This window comes from Periplaneta americana, chromosome 17 (genome assembly GCF_040183065.1).
Source record: "Periplaneta americana isolate PAMFEO1 chromosome 17, P.americana_PAMFEO1_priV1, whole genome shotgun sequence".
NCBI lineage: Eukaryota > Metazoa > Arthropoda > Insecta > Blattodea > Blattidae > Periplaneta > Periplaneta americana.
Window position 1 is genome coordinate 100,569,924 of NC_091133.1, and position 25,586 is coordinate 100,595,509.

At 35.4% G+C, this 25,586-nt stretch overlaps 1 protein-coding gene across 5 annotated transcripts in view; it reads right to left on the reverse strand.

Moving 5' to 3' along the window:
- Ppn (proteoglycan-like sulfated glycoprotein papilin) overlaps window positions 1-25,586 on the reverse strand; it is a 743,946-nt gene that overhangs the window by 143,345 nt on the left and 575,015 nt on the right. For all 5 annotated transcript variants that reach the window (XM_069817363.1, XM_069817362.1, XM_069817364.1 and 2 more), the window contains exon 4: window positions 24,245-24,305. In XM_069817363.1, coding sequence (XP_069673464.1) covers window positions 24,245-24,305 — 61 coding nt within the window. The remainder of the gene's footprint in view (window positions 1-24,244; window positions 24,306-25,586) is intronic.

Below are 25,586 nucleotides of genomic sequence, written 5' to 3' on the forward strand. Positions count from 1 at the left end.
TAATATCGGAAGCTAAATTAACCGATTTGTATAATTAATTATTATTTCACCATTGGAAAGTGTAGTTTCTCTAGATGGACATAATGCTATAATGTTATTACAGGAACTTCTGATATGATATAATATAATATAATATAATATAATATAATATAATATAATATATGTAATGTAATATTATATAATATAATTTAAGTTATTTGAAGGGTTCAGAACCATAGCGGGCCAAACGCCATTTACTGAATACGTAGAAAACAAGGGTTAAAATTAAGTTATTACCATAATTTAATGGAAACCTATAACAAGAAAATAAAGTATACACATTAAATCGAAATGATGTCAATGTTCATTAAACTATGGTTGCATGTAATAAAAATTAGAAACATGTTAAAGGAATTGTCATTGCACCAATGAGTGGTCTCTGGACCAAAATGACCGCATTTTAATTATTTAAATACAATTTAAATTAAGTAACATATTAAACGATTTATCCTTCTATAAAACACGAATGTTCCCGGGATCAAACGTCCTATTTTAATTATGTAATTACTTTATATTTATTTCTAACAGGTGCAGCGGAGCGCACGAGTACGGCTAGTATTTTAATAATTAGACACTCGAGCCTAAACGTTTGACGTTATAATTCTAGCTACGTAGTGTGGACTGTTCATTTACAAGAGCTCAGATATTATGTGCATTATTATAAATTGGTGGTGCGGACGCATCGTCCTTGACCTCAATATCTCCTCCTTCGTGCTATCTGTCGACCGGTTTGTTCACCTGGTCGGGATGCATCTGTTGCCTTCATTAAGTGAACCATCTCCGTGACCGCGCTAATTTGGCAATGTTAATCGAATTTCACGCCATCCCGGTTTCAACAATGCAGCGGCATTAAGAGACAATCTGGGGTTGTGGAGGGGGGAGAGACTGCAGTCAAAACGAAGAATGCGCGCTCACATTCATCATTGCTTCCCGAACAAAGGCGAACCGACGTCTTCAGCGGCGTGGACGACACGGCGCGCAGGCAAATGAGTGTTTATTTGTATGTTGGTGTGCACACCTGTCTGCAGTATAGTGTGAGCCAAACCCAATTGGATTCACATCAGACAATATAATCATGTTAATTCATGGAAAGCTCTAATCAAAATTTCTTAATGATCTCGCAGAAATTATAGAACATATTGTATCGTTAACTTCAAGCAAGTCCTGAATGTCACTAAAATAAAATATCTCTTTAGACACAAGAAATAGGCTCTTGTTTCATGGTGCAAGGCAGGCATGTCAATTGATGCCCACAGGAGCAAGGGCGCGCTTACAGCCCAGTAGAGTCTGAGCGCTTTACAGCGGAAAGGAAAGAGACAAACGAAAGAGGTGGTATATGCCGCTTGGTCAAGCTATATTCAGGGATGGCCAGCACTGATTCAATAGATAAAGGGAAGAGAACTTATTAAAACTGTATCCATGTTAATTTTTAGATTTGCCTGAGAAGTATAAGTGCATTATAAGAATGTAAGTTTTAATTTTAATGCTCATTTTTCACAAGTTTGATTTTTTTTATTCCAAAGAAATATTTTCTCAACTTTTCGTATAGAAAAGTGAAATTTTCAGGTATAGGCCTATTTATTTAGTAGCCTTTCAGAATGTTTTCGTAAATATAATATACCGTATATAGGCCTACGTTTTACTGAAGATAGTGTATTGAAAATTTTGAAAATATTCGCATGGAAATTGCTTGTAAGGAAATGAATTAACAAAGCAACTACTGTTACTACTGTAACAGTAGTTACGTGCCCATGTGTTGTAAAAATGTCAGCTCTATAGCTTCAGCAGATTTCGAGAAAATTATTTAATATTCTGATGATAGGAAGTTGCTCACAAATATCACCTTAAAAGCATAATGCGATAAGAGTTTTGTTATGTAATATTAGTTACACTTAAAACAGATACAGTACCTAGATAACTTTGATTTGTACTGTAATATTGTTTTGATTAGTTTATTGATTACTTTTGTAAGGCTAAAGATACCGTCAATATAAATTCCAACTTATCATGTCATACTCAATCTCTTTCTTTGGAATATCACTTTCTTTATGAATGATGTGTTTCATCCACTTAATACAGTATAATATTATACTACTATGGAATTTAAGTGAATATTCCTTCTTAACTCTCTATTATGTTATTAAGATTTAAAACGCAAGTGCAATATTAAGAAATCAGTGTTAGTACTTTAGTTTTACAGACAATATAGATAATATTAAACAGAAAGAAGCCATATAAAAATAACGACAAAAAATTTCACGTTCCGTTTGAAGTTTGTGGACCACTGTTTTCTTAATCCAACAGGTTGCTTATTCATATACACAACCCTTCCTCTTTCCATACTGCCCGCGCACGACGTAAAGGTTAGAAAAATGCGCTTGCTTTGACATCACTGGTGTAAGGTCACATAAAGTTCGCCCGATTTAAAAGTTTACCGCTAAGTGGATAATTTGGTCGAATGAAAAAAAAAACGGGTGTATCCCAAGAAAACCCCTCTGCAACATGTCTTTGATCACCACAAATGATATCAGAATCAGGCCCAAGGACCGAACCCGAGTCGCCTCAATGGAAGACAAGTTTTCGCTCAACTACTTAATACAATATTTGCTGACTAGGGACAAGTATTCATTGTCGCAGCAATTTCATGTCAACAGTAATAATTAACTATTCGTAATTATTGGTTTTATTTGTCGCATATTTTCTTTTTCTTGTAAATTATTCCCATGTTTAACAGAGAGAAATTTTGAAATTAGATAACAAACCAGGAAAAAAAGGAATTATGTTAATATATACACTTAAATATGCGAAGTACTAATATATATTATGCATTTTAAAAGGGAAACCCCACGAAATATGCATTTATGCAAAGTACAGTTGGCTTCATTCGAACGTAAAAACTGCGATCAGCAAAGATCCACTTTCACTTTTTCAATATGCCAAATAAATAAAAACATGCAACTGCATGAAATTCCGCGGTGTAATTATTATTATTATTATTATTATTATTATTATTATTATTATTATTATTATTATTATTATTATTACGGTACTGTGATTGTAAACGTTCTTGTTTTGTATCTACGTTTTCGTCTAACTGAACGTTATTAACTAGTTTCTTCGCTGCTTACTTAAAATTTTGTATGTAAACAGGGTGGAAGTGAAATAACCTTGCAGACTGAAAGGGACGGTAGGGTACATGTAAATTAATAAAAAAACCTATGTTACGTTTTGTTATTAAATGCACGGTTAATTAGAAAATTAAGTTTGAAGTTTCAGTAGTCCGGCAACATCGCTGCTAACACACTCGACTCGTGATACAGGTATAAGAGGTCAATGAACTCCGTTTGTCTCCATAGGTGAGCTGCTCTCTGCCAAGACGTTGTCACTTGGCAGCTTCTTGCAATGGCTTGAATTTAGAGGTTTTTAAAATTAAATTTACACGAAAATCGTGCACGCTATTGAAATACGCCAGAGGGATAAATTATTCTTTATTAGATTTCCTATCTATATGGACAAAAATCACAATCCTATTCGTAAGAGTTACCGAATAAGAGATATTGTTAAACATTTGAAGAAAAAAAAAAACAATTTTTTTCTGAAAAAAAAAAGCTATGAAATTTCCACCAATAAATTATAGTTTTTTGTTATATACAACATGAGCTATTCGTTCTAGATTATCTGCAAAGCTATTTCATTTCCACCCTATATATATTTGTGGTGGTGTGGAAGAGAAGGCCCCACGGCCTTAACTCCACTATAATAAATAAATAAAGAGACGAATAAAAAAATTAAAATAAACAAAACCAAAGAAACAAATAAACAGACAAATAAATAGTTTCCAGATTTTAAAATCTTATATCAATCCGAACAAAATAAATATTTTCACTGATTTTTACTTTACAGTGACGAAGCTGTTTTAGAAAGAGTGGATGAAGAAAGAATGATGCTGAAACTGATCAGGAAGAGGAAAAGGAATTGGCTGGGTGACTGGGTTGAGAAGAAACTGCCTTCTGAAGGATGCACTAGAATAAATGGTGAACGGGAGAGGAGTTCGGGGCAGAAGAAGATATCAGCTGATAGACGACATTAAGATATGAGCAGTTAAGAGCAAACATGGTGTAAGTAAAAAAATGGGAAATGAGGATTAAAGTAAACATTCTGTAAAATACAGCGCAAAGTAGCAATTAATATTCAATTTAGTTACTTATTTATTTATGCTAATAATTGTAACATAAAATATAATATAGAAAGAAAAACTTTAGTTATATACAATAGAAGTAATTTAATACAGTTATATGAACACTTTTTAATGAATGAATAAAAATTAATAAAATCGGTTAAAAACCAGACATGTTTAGGAGGAATGCTCCTCCATCTTCAGTGGTAGTACCACGACTGTAACAGGAAACATAAATTGTGTAAAGCTCGTGGTTAATAATAACTATTTTAATCAATTTAATTTGTATTTAAGCTTATAATATGCATTTGAACTGAATAACATTTAGATCATTCTATTTTTAACAATTGTTGACATTTAAATTATGTATCTTTGTAAAATTTTATTATTAACCACGAGCTTTACACAATTTATGTTTCCTGTTACAGTCATGGTACTACCACTGAAGATGGAGGAGCATTCCTCCGAAACATGTCTGGTTTTTAACCGATTTTATTAATTTTATTCAATCATTAAAAATTGTTCATATAACTGTATTAAATTACTTCTATTGTATATAACTATCCCACTCATGAACACTGTTGTATCTGACCTAACTTATGTAATTTAATCAAGAAAAACTTTAGTTCGCCCCTGAAAGAGTAGAACTCGTGCTCAGGAGTAGTCAGTGGATAGCACGAAGGACATATTAATTGCTATTTTGCGCTGTATTTTACAGGATTTTTACTTTAAACCTCATTACCCAATTTTGACTTACACCACTTCTGCTCTGAACGGCTCATATATGGATCATAAGAGGAGACAAAGAGGAAGGCAGAAAATAGGAAAGACTGGAGAATGCTGGGTTTGCAATAAAAGATCTGTCCTTGGGCAAAACACTTTGAATGAATGACTGTTCTTTTTTCACTCGAATTTTCGGAACGTTTCACCATTTCCCCTCCAATGATTCCCATACAAAATTCTTCCTTCAAAACCTCCCACAACAAGTAAAAACTCTCCCCTATATTAACTGCCGTAACTATAGTGAGGGTCACATAAGAACAGTTCCCAAACAGCAAATATTGCCGTATTGTCAGCGTTGCCAACTGTTACTAGATATCACACAATCCTTCTTACTAAATGACTTACCGGTACTTACTTACTGTACCAGTACTTTGTTTTGGAAGGTTTATTCTATATTATTCATTAATTTTGTAACATATTTTCGTAGGCAAACTATACGAGAAAGGGATCAACATGTCAAGTATTTTGTCTGGCATTGCGAAATTCATTGGTTTGACTAAACAATTGATTCACGAAACCTAACCTAAAAATGTATTTTGTTTGACCACATGAAATTATTAGTTCTAATTCCGAAAACTTATCTGACTATAGTCTTGAATTATAACCACAACTCAACACGTAAAATAACACTATTATGTATTAATATTAATACTGATATTAATTAATTATTAGTATGTTCAAATTTCACTAGCTTCCAGTAACAGGCTCAGAAATCTAGTACAATTTCAATTTCATGGAACTCCAGTACCGACAAATATTGTCGATATTTGTATCAGCTGCCAACATACTACTGGGTGTTCAGTTCAAAATGTGTCTTGGCTCGTTGTACGCCGTCATGTGGCTAGTTGATGAGCCTAGAGAATTCAATCTTCCTACACTTCCGCAGCTCAGGTGTATAACCTAAGAGGCAGAGAAGATGGCTAGCAAGTACGGCGTTCATTCTGAAGAGTACGTACCGATACGTACGATAACGCCGGTAGTGGCAGGAATGTGAACTGTTTGGAAATACGTACTGTCGGGATATGGGGAGAGGGTTAAGACGATTACTTACGTATTTGTTGACATTAACTTCGACGGTCAACATGGACACGGAGCATTTGATTTGTGTTGTGGAATGTTACCGTACGCAACCGATGATAACAAATACCCTGCGTACGACTTGCCGGCGCAAAACACAGTTCGAAAGAGGTTATGGTAGCACACAGACCGTACAGACCGCCATCTGTTGCTACGACGTTTAAGTTATACCGTACACGTTCTCAAGTTCAGATTGAAGAACGCCTTAAATAATAGGGAACTTCTCTAACATATCAGCTGAAACTCGCTTCAAATCGGTGACCCAACAACAGTGACGTCATGACACACTTTGAAATGAACACCCAGTAGTTACAAAATCACTACCATTTGTAGTATTTGTCAGTATCGAAATTCGAAACGAAGTTGGCAAAAGAAAATTCAACCTGCAAACTAGAAAATCACCACAATCCACTAGGCTATGTAGTAATGGGGGAAAAATGGTTAGGTTTCACCCTTAGGGTATGAAGTAAGCTGACCCGGACTATAACAGGGATTCAGCGCGTGCGGTATTTGCGTGCAGCGAGCATCTTCCTCTGTGCCATGCCGTGGTTCGTTGAGCTTTCGTCTTTTTGTCCTTCTTGCAAGAGACGGGCCGGGCCGTTTTATTTGATTTACGGTGAGCGTCTGGACCTCGAGACTGTCATGGCTTTAATTCATCTGATGAAAATGAAAGACGCTAAGGTCGTATGCCACCACAAGAAAAAGCGCACGGAATGCATCACTACTGCTGAATTTCAGAGAAACAAAACAACGCCGAGGGATTCGGATGACTCACTTGGGAACGTTGAACTTGAACTTGCCGCTACATATTAGTTTCTATTTTCTGTTCTTTGCGGTATTTTAGTCTGAAGCATGATTCAATCTTCACGCGATTACGAGCACGAAATGTGGACAATTGGAAAAGAAACAGCTGGAAAATGAAGTACAGACATAGGTTCAAGTGGGGCTATTATGATACAAAAATATCAATCTTTTGCTGTAATTTTTCTATCAAAGCACGTAAAAATTTGGAAAAAAAAAAATTAAAACATTTGCTACTTTAGTCATATATGAAAGATTTGGAGTTAAATTTATTTTTTATTTATAATAATGGATAAAATTAAAACAAAACCAAAGAATTTTTTTAACAAAAGCCGCCCTAAATAAGAGTTCGATAGATCGGCCTACACCTATAGGGCTATTCTGATACAGTGCTATAAATCTGGTCATGTCATACAAAGCAATAAGTAAGGTTATTGAGATACAGATTCCTAATGTATGTCCTGTAAAAATGTGATTGAAATCACATTAAAATTGTCTAAGATTGGATGTCTTGCTAGGAAGTTTACCAATGTCCCAAAAGTAGGCGAAAGATGCACTCTTTCGAGAAAGATGTCTGGCGCTATGGTCGAACGACAAAGCTTTGACTGACATTGAATTTTAGGGTGCTATTCATAGACATTTCGCAGCACGCGCTACGAGCGTACTAAGCTAGCCCCGGCTATCCACTGGTTACTTGTACAGAATTCAAATCATATCCTATCGCTAACACTGGTTTATGAATACGAAAAACGCTGATCATCCACCGGAAAACCGCGCTAAGAATGTCTATGAATACGGCCTTTAAAAATTAGAAGCATCATGGAATTAGGCAACTTCATCCTATATCTAGAGTGTGGTAAGATGGATGAACTCCAAGAAACAAATTACATAATTTTTTGTTTCTACATACTTTATTAATTTTATCTTTCTCTGCAATTATTTATAATACTGCACAAATTTTTCGCAATTTGCACAACTATAATTTTTCATTTGTGCATTTCTGCGACAATTATTTATTTTCTAGCTTAAACACTGAATTTTGAATACCTGCGACAATGAAGTCACGTGAAGTGTAAATTTTCATTTCAACAAATTTTACTGCACAATCAAGCGAAGAACTAGTACATGATCGATCTGCTTACAAGTTTAACAGCCGACATGCCGAAAGAAAAAAGTATCGGGAAAGATTTATTGAAGAAATTGGTTTCTGGAGGCAAACGTTTTTCTACTGATGAGAAAATAGTATTCTGTGCAATATGGCATATTGACTCTTATTACTTTAAATTATTTTCATTTATATCGTATTATTAAACCTATAAAATGTATTTTTACTGCATATATTTCAATTTTAGAGCATAAGAAGCGGCAAAAAGAACAACTTAGATAAATGAAGGGTTAGTCACATCGGTTTGCACAGATAGAATTCAAGTCAATTAGGAAAACATTCATATGGATAGTATCTTTATGTTTCACTGCTTCTTCCTTCGGAAACCAGCCTAAAATGGTAATTTCTGGATTCGTACGTCATCAACATAGCAATGTCTGCGAGCCCCCGGCTTAGCCTATTGCGTATATTTTAGAGGGGTCAGGGCGAATAACTGCATGGTCAAGACGAACGTAAATCTTCCTCAACGACTGAAAATATGACCTTTATTGAACAGAAGACGAGTGTCGAATGTGAGTTATATCCTACAGTATATGGACACCTATTATGCATCGCATAGCTCATGAAACAATGCATTATGGGCTGTTTTCAATTATGGAAGGGTTAAATGGAGCTCCAGGTCAAGCCATTAGTTTTTAGAGAACAATATCTCCGACTAGTTAAATGATCATTGATTCTTATGTTAGCGCAGGTCAAAATATCGTTTCATACGTCCAAAATTCATATTATATCTTTAGAATGTTTCGTCTGGAAGATCAAGTGGGCAACAAATTTTTATTAATTCAGATAAAAGTTATAGCGCGCAAACTCTCAATGTCCCTTAGCAGTATGTATAATACTCAAGTCATTGTGTGATACCATGGAAAAAAATAAATTTTTTTGGGCAGGTGTCAGCCTTAAAAGGCTTTTACTTTAACAGAGATGGTTAACAAACAGGAACATTTATATTTTTAATTGAGGTGACCGATCTTGACGGTAGTAGTTAGAGTTGAGCTTAAACGATATTTTCAAGTATCTGTGACAACTGTGACAATTAAATATCTGTGACTTTTATCTGTGATTTTGTCACACCGATATTTTATATCGCTAAGTAAGCACAATATGCATGAATTATACCGATATTTTGTCACACCGATAAAAATTAACAGGAAATATTTTTTTGAGCAGTGCAATGTGAATACGATTTCTCTATACACGCCACACTTCAGTGGTTTATATGGGAAAATCCAACAAATAAATTATGTACATGTACCATTAACAAATAAATACTAATCTAACCGAACAGTAACATGTAAAAAGTTAACCTTATATACCAAGAGGTTATATCATAGTTGATTGTAGATATGGAATCAGTTGATAATTTTTAATGTAGTTGGGTACGGAGAAATTGAGGTTATGTGATTATCCTAATCGTTTTAAAAATTGATCCTTTTTATTGTATATAATATAATCGATAAATTATTTTAAGTCGTGCATTAACATTATAATATTGAGTCAGAATAAAAATTAACGAAACATAAGTATTCGGAAAAAAACAATAGAAAATAATTACAGAACAAGACAGTTGTTCAGACAGGATATTACACAAGATAAAGTATTGGTAACCAATGGTATTATTATTATTATTATTATTATTATTATTATTATTATTATTATTATTATTATTATTATTTAAATCGTGTAATCACTATATCATTTATAATAAGATGGTGAAACTAGCGCTGAAGTAGTTTCGGCAATTTCGGATGTGAAAATCATTGCATTTATAAGGGATTTTTTGTGGAGAGACAGTTCCTCGGGTTAAACTAGCGCTGAGGTAGTTTCGGTGATTTCGGAAGTGAAAATCGTTGAATTTGATTGTTTGTGGAGATGCAGTTGATCGTATATCCAAGGCATAACAAAGCCTAAACTAACCAAACCTAACCTGTCACAGATTCGTATATGCAAGGTGTATAAGGGGAATACGAAGAAAACTACCTCAAGGTTAGTTTAGCCAAATAAGTTTTATCTCGTTCGGTTTTAATTCTATAGGTGCTGTTGTCGGCTTGTGAGAAATGCTTCGAAAGTTCTGAAGAGCATAACGTTCAGTGACACGGAGTGAACTAACATGATTTACGTTTGATACCCCTTATTTTCAAATGTAATTAATTATCCCATTTATGTGTAAGTGTAGGTCTATTTTAAAAGTGTGCAAGGGCAATGAGAACGATTTGTTGGAACAGTGTCTGCTAGATGTCAGATCTTTTTGGAATTTATAAAATTGACAATTTTTGCTAACTACCCCATATTATTATATTTAAAAGTTGAAAATTACTTGCAAGTTGATGATTTTAACAATATCTAGATAAATATCACTAAATATAAAAGTTTAGAACATTGATTAGGCCTATTTGGGTGAAATAACACCCCACACGAGTACCAATGTTAGGAAGCACTGTGCGATTTCCTAAGAGTTAATAACCATAAACAACATACCGGTAATGAACTTATTACAAATAATTTTATTTTAAGTTTAATTATTTTAATTAATACTACCCTGCACCGTTCGTGTTAGAGCTATACATTAAAACTGGATCATACATAAATGAGAGAAGTACATGTAAAGTTATTAAAATAATGTAGGCTCCTGTAACTATTCTGTTTGTAATTAATAGTATAACTAAAAAAAATATTGTTACTGCGTAAAAATTGAGTGGAAAATCTTATACATTAATATATATTCACAGTAATATGAAAATGTGAAGATCTCGGGGAATACATAAAATATTTATAAAACATATATTCAGACTTAATATGAAAACAAAATGTCAGATTCATGATTGTATTATTATAATGCCGCTAATAACTTTGCAACACATCATCACTTTGAAAAAAATAATATTGAATAAAATATCACGAAAAAATAATCAAATACCACCGCCCGATTGCTGTTATTGTCGCCAGATTGCTGTTATTGTATCATGCGCATGCGCAAACCCACGACGTAGAGGAGAAAATATCAGTCGCAGACGTTGCAACAGTCACAGAGTACTGAATACGGAGCAGATTTCGATAGCGATATTTTGTCACAGATATTTCGCGTCATCAGTCACAGGTTTATCTGTGACAAAAAAATACCTGTGACAAAATATCGGTTTGTGAAATATCGGCCATCTCTAGTAGTAGTTATTTTATACTCTTGTTTCCAGGGCTCTTATCAGAGGATTGGGATGGTACAGCAAGTCCTTATGAAAGTTTTCTGTAAATTTCTGTATAATGTAGAATGATTCTATTTCAAGCAAGCCTTGTAGTTGTTTATTGGTGGTTCTACAGTCTGCACCAGTGATAGGGATACTTTTCTCTGTATAGCATGAAGACGTCTGATAATTTGGAATTTTGCATTGCTCCACATTTTGCAGCCATAGGTCATTTGAGATCTTATAACAGAAGTGTAAAGGATTTTTTTCAAGGAAGTCTGATGTAAGGTGACTTCAACAATGGATATAGATGAATGAATCTGGCTAATGCTTTGTTACGAGCTGCTTCAACACAGTGATGAAATCGAAGTTGTTTATCAAGTGTGATGCCGAAGTATTTTACAGATTGTTTATAGGAGATATCTTCGAAGAAGAGATTGAGGTGATCTGGTATTTTTGGCTTTCTTCTGGTAAAAATGATGGCTTGAGTTTTACTTATATTGACTTTTATTCTCCAGTTTCTTAGCCACATTTCCAATATTTTGAGTTGTTTTTGCATAGTACGTTGTGCGATATTGATTGAAATGTCACTGGTGAAGTAGGTGGTGTCATCTGCGTATAATCCCATATTGCATTCAGCAATCAATGGAATATCATGTACATAAACTGAATATAAATGCGGTGCTAAGACGGAACCCTGTGGTCATCGAGTTGGCAACACTGACTATAAAATTAGGTGCGTGTCTCTCATTAAATTCTAGACAGTTTAATAGTTTAAATCAAATGTCCAAAAACAAAATATACAGACAAGGTCAGTTAAATTACGAAGAGATTACAACAATCAAAAAATTCGTCAAGATTATGAAATGGATTTAAAACTAACAAACTAAAGGTGTAAAATTTGAGAGCAGCTCTGCTTAGATTAAAAATATGTGATAGAATTTATTTGCAACCTTCAGTGACATTTAATAAAAGTTTGGGGGGGGGGATTTAGCAAGACTACATGTTGTGATATTAAAATCATATCCTTGTCTTGTGAATTCTAGGCAGTTTAATAGTTTAAATTACATTCTAAAAACAAAATATACAGACAAGATCAGTTAAATTACGAAGAGATTACACAATCAAAAAATTCGTCAAGATTATGAACTGGATTTAAAACTAACCAACTAGAGGACGTGTAAAATTTGAGAGCAGCTCTGCTTAAATTAAAAATATGCGATGGAAATTTATTTGCAACCTTCAGTGACATTTGATAAAAGTTTTTTGGGATTTAGCAAGTCTACATATTATGATATTAAAATTATTTCCTTGTCTTGTGTCAGAAGATTATCTTTAACATACAAAATTAAATCTAGAATATATAAATTTATTACAGTGACGATTTTGTTTTTCACAAAATAGTTTACAAAGTTCATTAAAAGCTGCATTTGGTATAATTCTTATGGTCCTTTTTTGACGGGACTGGTACTCACCGAGCATTGTGTAACGGGAACCTATGGTAGGCCTACGATCTTTTTTTTTTTTTTCGGGTTGTAGACACCGACGTAACTCAGCATGTAGGCTACAGATCTGGAGATTTGGGTTCGATTCAAGCTTGAACAAATCTGGTTGAGTTTATTTGAAAGGTTTCTCTCCACTGCAAGGTGAATGTCAGGGAATACGGCAAATCCTCGGCATCATCTCGCAAAATACCGTCTGGCTGCCACCAATTTCATCAACGCTAAATAACCTAGTAATTAATGTAGCGTCGTCAAATAACACATTAAAAGAAAAAAGTAACAGGCGATTCGTAGGATTGCTGTAATTCCGTGAAAAGTTATGTTCTCGGTTGAGTGTTACTGTGATATTTAGATTTTTAACGAATTGTTTCTTATTAATGGAGTCCTGCGTTTGGTCACTTTGAATACAAGTTAGATGTACGTCGAGCCAAGAGGAGTAGAAATATTCTACTCCTCTTGACGTCGAGCATACTGTATACAGTAGCTTCCCTTGGTACGCGGAGCAAGTTTGCGAGTCAACAGTTCACGCTGCGATCTTTCCTCGCACGCTCTGGTACTGTGTGTTTAAATTTATTTATTCGTGTACCTGTTTTTTTTAATTGGTGGCACTTTATATGCCTGTTTCAATAAGTTACAGGTCTCTTATGGACCCTTGCCTTTCGCAGTCGTGTAGAGAAATATGATTATGTTACATTGACGTTTTCATCTTCCTTTTATCTTCATCAGTGATGGAGATAGGTGAGCTGAGTGTAGCAGGTGGAGGGTGATCACTGAGTTAATTCGTGCATGAGAGGGTTGATGTGAGAATGTAGCTTTTCCAGATAATTTTTCCGTAACGTTCGAACGTAGTCGCTAAATAAACTGTTGTTGAGGTCACTGTACAATTGGGTATTTCGGATGTGGTAATCTGCTCCAGTGATGGTTCTGCATACTGCACGTTGGATACCGTCGAGTCTTCGAAGATGGCGGGGGTGGGCGTGAGACCATGCTTCACATGCATACATCATGAGTGATCTGATGACGGATATGTACAGTTGTAATTTGGTTTTTGTTGGTATTGAGCTCTTGAAGATGGGATATAGGAACATGAATCGTTGAAAAGCTCTATTTCTCACGGAATGAATATGGTGTTTGAACGTTAGTCTCTTGTCAAGGAGGACTCCAAGATATTTTGCTGTTGAACTAAAGGGGATGGCTTGGTTTTGAATATGAAGTGGCTCATTTATACGGGGGAAACGTCTTGTGAATATGACTACCTCTGATTTGGTGTTATTTATTTTAAGCCGCCATCTCGTTGACCATTGCGTTATTTTATCTAGAGCTTCTTGCATATGTTTGCGGGCATACTGTATATTGAAGTGCTTCGTATATATGACTGTATCACCTGCACAGAGAGCATGTTGACATTTTGAGTGCGAGGGGATATCTTGAACGTAAGCTAAATATAGAATTGGACTTAATATGGAACCTTGAGGTACTCCTGCATGAATTGGTTTGGAAATGGAAGTTTGTTTGAGGTAACGGACTTGAAATGTTCTCGTGTACCTGTGTGTATAGACCAGCCAAGTTCGGATTATCGACGGCAGGAGTCCGAACTACAGAGCTCGTTGCATGTTTTGTATTTGTAGCGATAGCAGAGACCTCATCTCCACCGGTGATAAGAAGCTGGTGGACCTATATAAATTGGTCAACAATAGGAATAATACTCGTGTACAAACTACCGCTTGGACTTAATAACAATATTATTGAATTATTTGTATATAAGCAGTTCGTACACAATAAAATATAATTTTTACCAGGGATAGTCAAAATTAAAACATTTTCAGGAGCCAGTGGATTTATTTTCGGGGGTCACCACATTTTGCCCACACATGCAATGAGAAAAGCATTCGAACAGGCCTACATTTACTGAAATATATTAAACAATATTAAATACCGTAGAAGTGGGTAAAGTCAATCAGTGGGTGTAAAATCGATCATTTGCGAAAATTATATATTTTCTCAGTTACTTGTTAAAATTTTGTTATGCTGACTTCATTGCCTTACATTGTAAATATGTAAGCGAGAGGGACAACAAAAAGCCTACGAATGCCAACAATGGGAACACTGTGTAATTACCGTTGAAGTGAAAATTGTTATTTTCAACTTTTTTCTCTTAAATTAAAACAAAGTCTTACAAACTCTAAATTATAATCAGCAGTGAAAGGAGACAGGAAGTATACGTAAGTACTTTTCGTTGAGTTTGTATCCTGAAATAATAGTTTTGTAGTTCGTAAATGTTAGTATTGAAACTTATTATTTTAAGAAAACTTGTACCTTTGTAGGGTTAAGTCGATCATGCCATCGACCTACTCGAAACAGATAGGACCAGCAGGAAGAATAAATTGTTCACCGAAATACCTCCAACTAACACTTATAAACAGAAAAGTGTCATAGTATAGCTTATATTGAAGGGATTGTGGGGAGAGAGGAAGACGAAATTATGGTGAATTTCTTGCGTAAGAGAAGCACTGACAAAGGAACATATTTTGTACACCCCTCTGTACCTGACTAGTTTCTAAAGTGACATGAGGAGGAGAAGATTTCAAATAACATCTGATATAAACCTAAGCAATGTTGAATTGCATTTTAGATTATAATTGAAAGGTGGTATTTCAATGTAAATTTTGAATTCTTAAATCTTTGTTTGTTGGTATGTGAAGTATTAAAATGTGTTTTTATGTTTTATAAGTTGGCAATCATAGTCACGATTTTACAGTGGAGACCTATAGGGCTAATTGTATCGAATAGTATGATCACAGTAACAAAAGATATACTATACAATGCTATAGGCATATATTGAAGATTATTATTGTTTTTACACCCCTTATAACAAATAAAATATATGTAATACACTTAATTTGTTTTTTAAAAACAAACAGTGATCGACTTTACTCCGCAATATTTTAAAATCGATCTTAAACTAAAAATTCAATGGTAATCGACTTTACCCTATTTAAGAAGGTAACTTCGATCACAAGTCAAATAAAAAAAAAAACAGTTTTTTTATAGATTGTAATTCAATTCTTGTAACGTGTCTTCATAAGTGAAGAATATGACGACAAAATGCTATTTTCTGAGGAACTTCGCTCCATTGCATAACCTCAATATCATTAACAAATTTGCAAAATTTTGATCGACTTTACCCTCTTCTACGGTATCTATGCAATGCAAACACACGCTCTCAGAAACGCTCTGAAGTTATGCAGGACAATATCTTGAGATGCGCAACAAATGTAACAATATTAACCCAAAGAGCACATTCGAATTTCTTCCTACAACCGCTCTTGTTAACATTATATATTGGTCGTAGTGACATAAAAGAAACCGAAGTTAAAAAAAAAAAAAGATTAAACAGTTCAGGCACCACAAATATTTTTAGTCGCCATGGCTACATGTTGCCCAGAATTTTACAATAACACATTAAGATACTTTAGATTTAATTAAAGTTGGAATTAACAAATGAAAAAGCATAAATATTAGCACAAATTTGAAATAAAACAAATGTGTGCGTGCTTTACGAGTCTCTACTCGTTACAATCAATGACTGTAAACATTTTAAGTGTTTCAAATGAAGAATTTTTTCTTCTTTCTGATAAAATACATTTTATTTTTTTTTTCCTAATGAAGTGCTGGCTACCAAATTCTTCTATTACAGCATTAATCTCCAAACGCCCAACTTTGTTTTGTTTTCCTATGTTCACTGAACAGCAGACCTGAACTAATTTAAGGGTTCAGAGCCATAGTGGGCCAAGCGCCATTTGTTAAAAACGGAGAAAGCAAAGGTTAAAGTTAAGTGAATACCATAGTTTAGTGATGATTGACATATCACTTAGTTTGAGTGTGCATACTTTATATTATTTGCTACCCGTATATGTTTCATTAAATTTTGAAATTCACTTAATTTTAACCCTTGTTGTCTACGTTTATAATATATGGCGCTTGGCCCACTATGGCTCTGAACCCTTTAATTGCAAGTAGCGTTGGATGCAATCGATCTATATTCCATACATATCTACACTGTTGCGGATCGCTTGGAAGCTTGTTAGCAACCAAACGTAGGTAACCAAACGCAGGATTCTATTTATTAATAAGGATTGCGGTTATTGTTGAGAATAAAATAAATATATTACAATGTTTCTTCTTCTTTTTTTTTTTCTATTGGAGGGTACTTGACTGTCAATAATTCATCCATATGAGCACCGGCGTAGCTCAGTCGGTTAAGGCGCTTTCCTGCCGGTCTGAAGTTGCGCTCGGGCGCGGGTTCGATCCCCGCTTGGGCTGATTACCTGGTTATGTTTTTTCCGAGGTTTTCCCCAACCGTAAGGTAAATGCCAGGTAATCTATGATGAATCCTCGGCCTCATCTCGCCAAATACCATCTCACTATCACCAATCTCATCGACGCTAAATAACCTCGCAATTGATACAGCGTCGTTAATTTATTCTGAATTTAATGTATTTAATATTGAACAAATTTATAAGTATACGCTGTTAAAATTTTATCATAAAAATCGTAATAAGTTTGTATTACAGACACACAATTATGACACAAGACGAAATATTAATTCAACATTAGTAGAACCTAAATGTCTCACATCTGCTGGTCTAAAGCATAGCATAAATTTTGGCCCTCGGTTGTACAATGCTTTAACTAAATTACACCCAGAACTTCTAACATGTAACCCACTAACATATAACAAGAAAATTAGAAACGTGTTAATATCTTCAATTTGATTAAATAAATTTATAGCCTATGTGTATGAATTAATCAACCTATATATATATATATATATATATATATATATATATATATATATATATATATATTTGAAATATATATTAGTCCTACTTTTCACGTGCGATATTATTCTTCTCTAGTGTTAATATTATATTATTCCATTGCCGCTGTAATTATATTTTAGTTCCTATTTTATTTTACTTATTTATTTATATTATTATTATTGTTTTTTATTTTAATATTATATCTGAACTGCGACCGAGCACGAGCGCTGCTCATTCGGTCTCAAATTTTGTTAATACTACTGTATCTTCTTTTTATATTGCTTGTATTATTTTATTTGTATTTCTCTTTGTTTGTTTTGTAATTATATTTCTTTATTCTGTAAAAAAAAAACAACTAAAAAAATTCAACCATATGAAGCCAGTTGTGTAGACCAATTTACCGACAGAGTCGTTGCCAAGAGTGCGCCATAGGAGGCTGGTCTACGCTACACCCGCGATGAGTTAGGATGATGAATGATATTTGTTAGGATGCCACAGGGGAACATAACTCCCGGAGAAAAGCCATGTGTTACCGGCTTGTTCAACAAAAGTTATAAATCGGGAGTACGCCGGGGTTCGAATCGGGATTAGGAGAAATGGTGGTGCACAAGTTCTAATCACTAGATTGTGCACCAATATGCCTGGATTAAATTCCAAATCTCTCCGCAGTGCATATGAAGAGAAGGAATAGACTGTCACTGTTGACAGTGACCTTAAGCCTGGCGTTCCGCTGGTGCTATTCGACAGGAGTAGGCTACGTGCCGGCACCGTGTTTCCCCCTTCTCTCTTTCTCATCTTCATCATCATCATCATCATCATCATCATCATCATCCTCATCCATTTTATAATTCGATCCCCGCTTGGGCTGATTACCTGGTTGGGCTTTTTCCGAGGTTTTCCCCCAACCCTAAGATGAATGCCAGGTAATCTATAGCGAATCCTCGGCCTCATCTCGCCAAATACCATCTCGCTATTACCAATCTCATCGACGCTAAATAACATAGTAGTTGATACAGCGTCGTTAAATAATCAACTAAAAAATCCATTCTATACACTACACTTACACATACATTCACCTTAATAAATGACATATTCTCCACAGATACACATCATGCATTGCATGTCCCGCCGAAGTGGGGTGCAACTTAAAAATGGATCACAGTGGTGTCATCTATTTGCAATATGCGGAACCCGAATCACGCAGGTGAAGTGGGTAGGCAATGCATACACACACAACTCAATGGAACGGTCTATAGCCAATGAACTGTAAGAACGTTTTTTCGTTGGTTATTTAACGGCGTTTTATTAACTACTAAGTTATTTGGCGTCGATAGAATTGGTGATAGCGAGAAGATATTTGGCGAGATGAGGCAGAGTGTTCACCTTTCAGTTGGAGAAAACCTGAGGGAAAACTTAACCAGGCAATCAGCCTAAGCGGGAATCGAACCCTCACCAGGGCGCAACTCCGGATCAGAGGATAAGCACCTCTGCTGACTGAGCTACGCCGGTGTCTCTCTAAGAACTCAATATTGTTCTGTTTTGTAAGCATATTAACATTTTAGTATTCCCAAAAAACTAGTTCGATTAATTAAAATGTGTCTTAGTGAAACTTACAGCAGAGTCCGTATAGGCCAGTTTCTATCTGATGCTTTTCCAATTCACTGCGGGCTAAAGCAGGGAGATGCACTATCACCTTTACTTTTTAACTTCGCTCTAGAATATGCCATTAGGATAGTTCAGGATAACAGAGAGGGTTTGGAATTGAACGGGTTACATCAGCTTCTTGTCTATGCGGATGACGTGAATATGTTAGGAGAAAATCCACAAACGATTAGGGAAAACACGGAAATTTTACTTGAAGCAAGTAAAGCGATTGGGTTGGAAGTAAATCCCGAAAAGACTAAGTATATGATTATGTCTCGTGACCAGAATATAGTACCAAATGGAACTATAAAAGTTGGAGATTTATCCTTCGAAGAGGTGGAAAAATTAAAATATATTGGAGCAACAGTAACAAACATAAATGACACTCGGGAGGAAATTAAACGCAGAATAAATATGGGAAATGCGTGTTATTATTCGGTTGAGAAGCTTTTGTCATCTAGTCTTCTGTCAAAAAATCTGAAAGTTAGAATTAATAAAACAGCTATATTACCGGTTCTTCTGTATGGTTGTGAAACTTGGACTCTCACTTTGAGAGAGGAACAGAGATTAAAGGTGTTTGAGAATAAGGTTCTTAGGAAAATATTTGTGGCTAAGAGGGATGAAGTTACAGGAGAATGGAGAAAGTTACACAACAAAGAGCTGCACGCATTGTATACTTCACCTGACATAATTAGGACCATAAAATCCAGACGTTTGAGATGGGCAGGACATGTAGCACGTATGGGCGAATCCAGAAATGCATACATATAGAGTGTTAGTTGAGAGGCCGGAGGGCAAAAGACCTTTGGGGAGGCCGAGACGTAGATGGGAAGATAATATTAAAATGGATTTGAGGGAGGTGGGATATGATGGTAGAGACTGGATTAATCTTGCTCAGGATAGGGACCAATGGCGGGCTTATGTGAGGGCGGCAATGAACCTCCGGGTTCCTTAAAAGCCAGTACGTAAGTAAGCATATTAACATTGATTAATATTTCATGAGAAATACTAAACTTAACTGCCGCAACCATTAACTATATTAAAAGTTAATGTAAATTAATAACCAATAGAAATCTAAACAATAAGCTGAACACCACAGAGCCGGACCACCCAGACATAAAGTTCCACAGCCACAAGGGCATTAACGAGCGACCGAGTCAGTCCAAGCAAAACGAGTTCCTACTTCTCAGCATATAGGAATTAAAATTAGCAGATGTGCTTCGAACAAATAACTTGGTTATTACTTCCACTTTGACCACCCACATTACTTAAAACAGTTGTAAAACAAGCCATAAAACTACAGACTATACGGACAGGTATGCCACCACTAACGAGATAAAGGGCGGTGAAGTACGTAAATTGCTTAATCTGGCTTTCTAGTCATCTTCATTACTAGGATTATTAAAAATTAATTACATATAAACATATTCTTTTAAAGCTTGATGTCTCAAAGATTTCTAAAATGTTATTTGGATGTTTTTCATATACTTATAATATTCGTTCTTCTGTCACCATAGTAATGCGTGTTTTTTTTTGATTTAGCAAAAAGATGATTCAACTTCGGTGAGTTCAGGATGTGACGACAAATGGCAATACGCATGCTCTGTGACAGCAATGACAAGCGCGGGTACGTCTAGCCTCTAAACCAGGCATCGCAAAACGTCACAAATTTGTGACGTAATATAAATACTACCCGCTACAGCCGCTATAGTCCGGGTCAGCTTACTTCATACCCTAAGGGTGAAACCTAACCATTTTTCCCCCATTACTATACCTGGTAAGGTTTATATTGTCCCAGTAACAATAAAACCAAGTCCCTTCAAATGAGGGTGGAGATTATAGGAGGGTTGTAAATTTTCAGAATTCCTTTCAAAACCTTGTTATTGTACAGGCTCCCGGGACTCAGTTTCTTGAAAGACAAGCTCAGTGACGGAACTATACACTACGAAGAGAGACATTTTGTTACTTTATTTTGCGCTACAGAATGTATCAACTAGTCCCTTCCGCCACTGGCATCGCTTCACTGCCCCCCCCCCCCATCGCAACAACAACACAGACGAGGTAAGACATATCTCCTTTCTCTCTCTTTTCACAGTGAGACAAGATTCATCACACAGACTTTACATATGCTGGTGGATTGTGGTGATTTTCTAGTTTGCAGGTTGAATTTTCTTTTGCCAACTTCGTTTCGAATTTCGATATTGATACAAATGGTAGTGATTTTGTAACTAGTATGTTGGCAGCTGATACAAATATCGACAATATTTGAAGAGTCCACTGCAAGAATGATGGATGTCATTTGGAATACATTTTGCAGGAGAAGCAATTGAAAGTTTGAAATGCTTAGCGCTCAAAGCTTAACTGTGATTTTCCGATCATTACTGGACAATGACTATCAGTGTTAATGCCATGTAACGCTCTATGTACATTCTATATGTCTTAAGCTATGCATTGACAGTCTTGGTTCATTTTCTACAAGAAAGTGACATCCATCATTCTTGCAGTGAACTCTTCATTTGTCGGTACTGGAGTTCTATGAAATTAAAATTGTACTAGATTTCTGAGTCGGTTACTGGAAGCTAATAAAATTTGAACATACTAATAATTAATTAATATCAGTATTAATGTTAATACATGATAGTTATTTTATGTGTTGCATTGTGGTTATAATTCAAGACTATAGTCAGGTAAGTTTTCGGAGTTAGTACTAATAATTTCATGTGGTCAAACAAAATACATTTTTAGGTTAGGTCTCGTGAGTCAATTGTTTAGTCAAACGAAATTCATTGGTTTGACTAAACAATTGACAGACAAAATACTTGACATGTTGATCCCTTTCTCGTATACTCGTATAGTTTGCCTACGAAAATATGTTACAAATTATTGAATTATTTAGAATAACCTTCCAACATAAAGTACGGTAAATAAATAAGTCATTTGGTACGTAGGATCGTGTGATGTCTAGTAACAGTTGGCTACACTGACAAGACGGCAATATTTGCTGTTTAAGAACTGTTCTTATGTGACCGTCACTACATAAACAAAGTGAAGACAGGGGTGGGGAGCATCGGTCGCAGTAAGCTAGACAGCAGAGGCGGTTTGTGATCGTCACTACCTCCCGTGTTCATAACAAAGAAATAATAAGAGAAAGAAGCAATGAATATCTTTTTAGGATTATATTATTTCCATCTGCATTTTTTATTTTTTATTACAATATTTTCATTCGGTAAGATCTCAAAATTAAGGATTGCCTCATAAGTAGCCACTGCCAATTGTGCACGAAGGCTGACATATGTTAAGATTGTCCTTTTTGATTTGAATGTGTTTAATTTTGAAACAAAAAAAAATGTTCACAAATACACGTAGAACCGAATATAGCTGCGATTGTGGCAGCAAATGATCGAAGACGTGGATATTCAGAGAAGTCAATATTTTTAAATACATCTAAACCAACACAATCCTTATGGTTCTTTTCACAAAGATGTCATTTTGAAGACCAGCATTTGGCTCAGACTTAGCCTAATCTTCCAAATTAATATTTGAGGAGAAAAATTCGCTCCGGCGCCGGGGATCGAACCCGGGTCCTTGGTTCTACGTACCAAGCGCTCTGACCACTGAGCTACGCCGAATTCAATCCACAGCACCGGACCGAACCCCTCTCCTTCGTTGTTTCCCTTTTGGCCTGACTCCAAGTTAGGCATACATGTTGACGCATATGTCCAATGTCAACTGCCATTAATCTTCCCATTTATACTTCAATATTGTAATAAATTCATTAGATGTCAGTCTCCCCTACCAATAACCAAAACACTTAGAAAATAATGTGGGCAGTAAATTAATTTTAGTTCTACAAATAACCTACGTCAATCACTATTTTAATGGAATAAGAATCATTATACAGTAGAACTTTGTTATAACGTCACCCAAGGTACGTACTTGAAAAATTATGTTGTTTAATGTTATGTTTTATTTAACGACGCTCGCAACTGCAAAGGTTATATCAGCGTCGCCGGATGTGCCAGAATTTTGTCCCGCAGGAGTTCTTTTACATGCACCTGTCGCATTTAAGCACACTTAAATGCCATCGACCTGGCCCGGGATCGAACCCGCAACCTTGGGCATAGAAGGCCAGCGCTATACCAACTCGCCAACCAGGTCGACAAATTATGTTGTTATAAACAAGTGTTATTGTAAGATATATACGAATATATTGTAGTAGGCTATAGGTTATGCTATCAGACAAAGAATATAAGGCTCATTATTCCTTGACCCATGGGCTGCAACAGCGTTATATACGAAGTAAATGCAGTTATGTTTGGTGGAGTCCCTGCCGCACATGTCACACATATGAGTGCGCTCCTTGTATGATGAATGATGGCATAATTATGTCGAACATGAAGTAAGACTACTAAGGGGGGAAAAAACCAAAGGAGAAAGATTCGATCAGGTGCTGTGAATTGAGTCTCGGCGTAGCTCAATGGTAGAGCATCCAGTGCGTAGAACAGTGGGTCCCGGGTTCGATTCTGGGCGCCGGAGCGAATTTTTCTCCGTCATTAACAAATATTAAAACATTTTAACAAGCATTTAAGTTTGTTGTACTAAGCAAAGCAGAGAAATATGTGCTTTATGATGAATTAATTCTGTTTCTCCACGGCAAAATGTGATATCATTTCTTGCATTTTTAAACTTTGAACGACCATATAAAACCATAGTAATCACGTCCCATAACAACGGGTTAGAGAGAAAAATAAAAGATGCGCACGTCATCTTTTGTCACAATGAAGATACCATCAGGGTCCACAAAATATTGAGAAATCTCATTTTCGCCAAAAATTGACATATAACCTTTTACCTTGGAATTGGTAGCAGAGAATATTTGGCATTATAAAGATGCGAATCGATGTCGTTATAACAAAGTTCTACTGTAGTGCAAATTCTTCAATGAAAACAAAAATACCTTTTGGCAGAATCATTATAATGAATTTTTACTGACGAAAATAGGCTTTGCTGATTAGATTATATTATTAGTTTAGTTTATTTAAAATTCCATCACCAACCTGAATGTTACAGGAGAAATACCTCTTGCTACCGCCTTTGCACTGTTCCACTCCCGTATCGCTGTAATGAGAAAACAAATTTCATAAAATAATTATTATGACTTTAGCTGTGGACTACAACTAGTAGGTACAGCAAATATAAAGCTACAAAACATGAATGAAGAAAATGAAGACAAAAGAGGAGAATATAGTAGTGGGGACATGGTATTGAAGGGTTTCAAGACAAACTTGACTATCCCTCAATATCACAAAAATTAAGTTTCTTATCTTAATGTGCTTTGAGATCAACTTGAATGACTATTTCCTTATGCATTATTGTGAGATAATGGCGAAGTATATCAATCTCGGTTATAAATGTAGAGTTACGAAACCATGGTTAAAATGTAATTTCTGTGCATAATTTATTATCACCAGTTGCTTAAACTTCGTTAGCTGACATCTCATTTAACCAGGGTAAAGTCTGTTGATGTTACACCGTTTCTACAAAATGACGAAAATAAAGCTTCCATACCTCTGCAAAGATAATAGTTAACGTCTAAAAACGACTGCGCTTAGTCAGTTCTACAACGAAATGAACGCATTCTATATTTTCGCGTTGCATTTGTTTGCTTTTGCACATTGTTATGTGCACGTGTTGCATCTTTTTTTCCAGCTATGTTAGGTTAGAATCTTACAAAATTAAAAATTAAAAGCAAAAGTCATTATAATATCCCAATGTGATTCTGGAGTACTGATAGACTTTATTGCTAGATTTAAGTATAGGTAATCCTAAATATGTTATACTAAAAAAAAGGATGGAATATCCATAAAGGGAGTAGGAATGTGCGTGCAATACAGGTCCCCAATTATACGAGCAAATGTGCAATATCGTAAGAGCCATCCATAAACCTCTTTTCGTTCAGCTTGCGACATAGAAAAAGAGAGACTCGAATTTTCCTTATCAGAATACTGAAAATAAGAGTTTCAGAGAATCGTACTGTCAACAGCTGATTCATCAGTTATTCCAAGTGATCCAGTTGTTATAGCACAAAATGACACGTAGATTTTGATCAATGAAATCCCTCCTGAAATTTTCTGTCACCTAATTCCTCATAAGAATTCCCTCTTTTCACTAATGAAACTTCACGCTCACCATCACCATATCCAAGAACCCAAGCACAATAATAATCGTCTTCGAAATAATCAGCTGTGGGTCTGGTCGCCATTTTGTTTTACTAAGCCTACTAATCACTGTTTATCTCTTTAACTGCTCTAATACGGCCAGTTAGGGATTATCGTGGTTAACCTACTGTTTAAGTCCTAACCGAGGTCGGTGCACCGTAAAAATGCTTAACCAGGGATT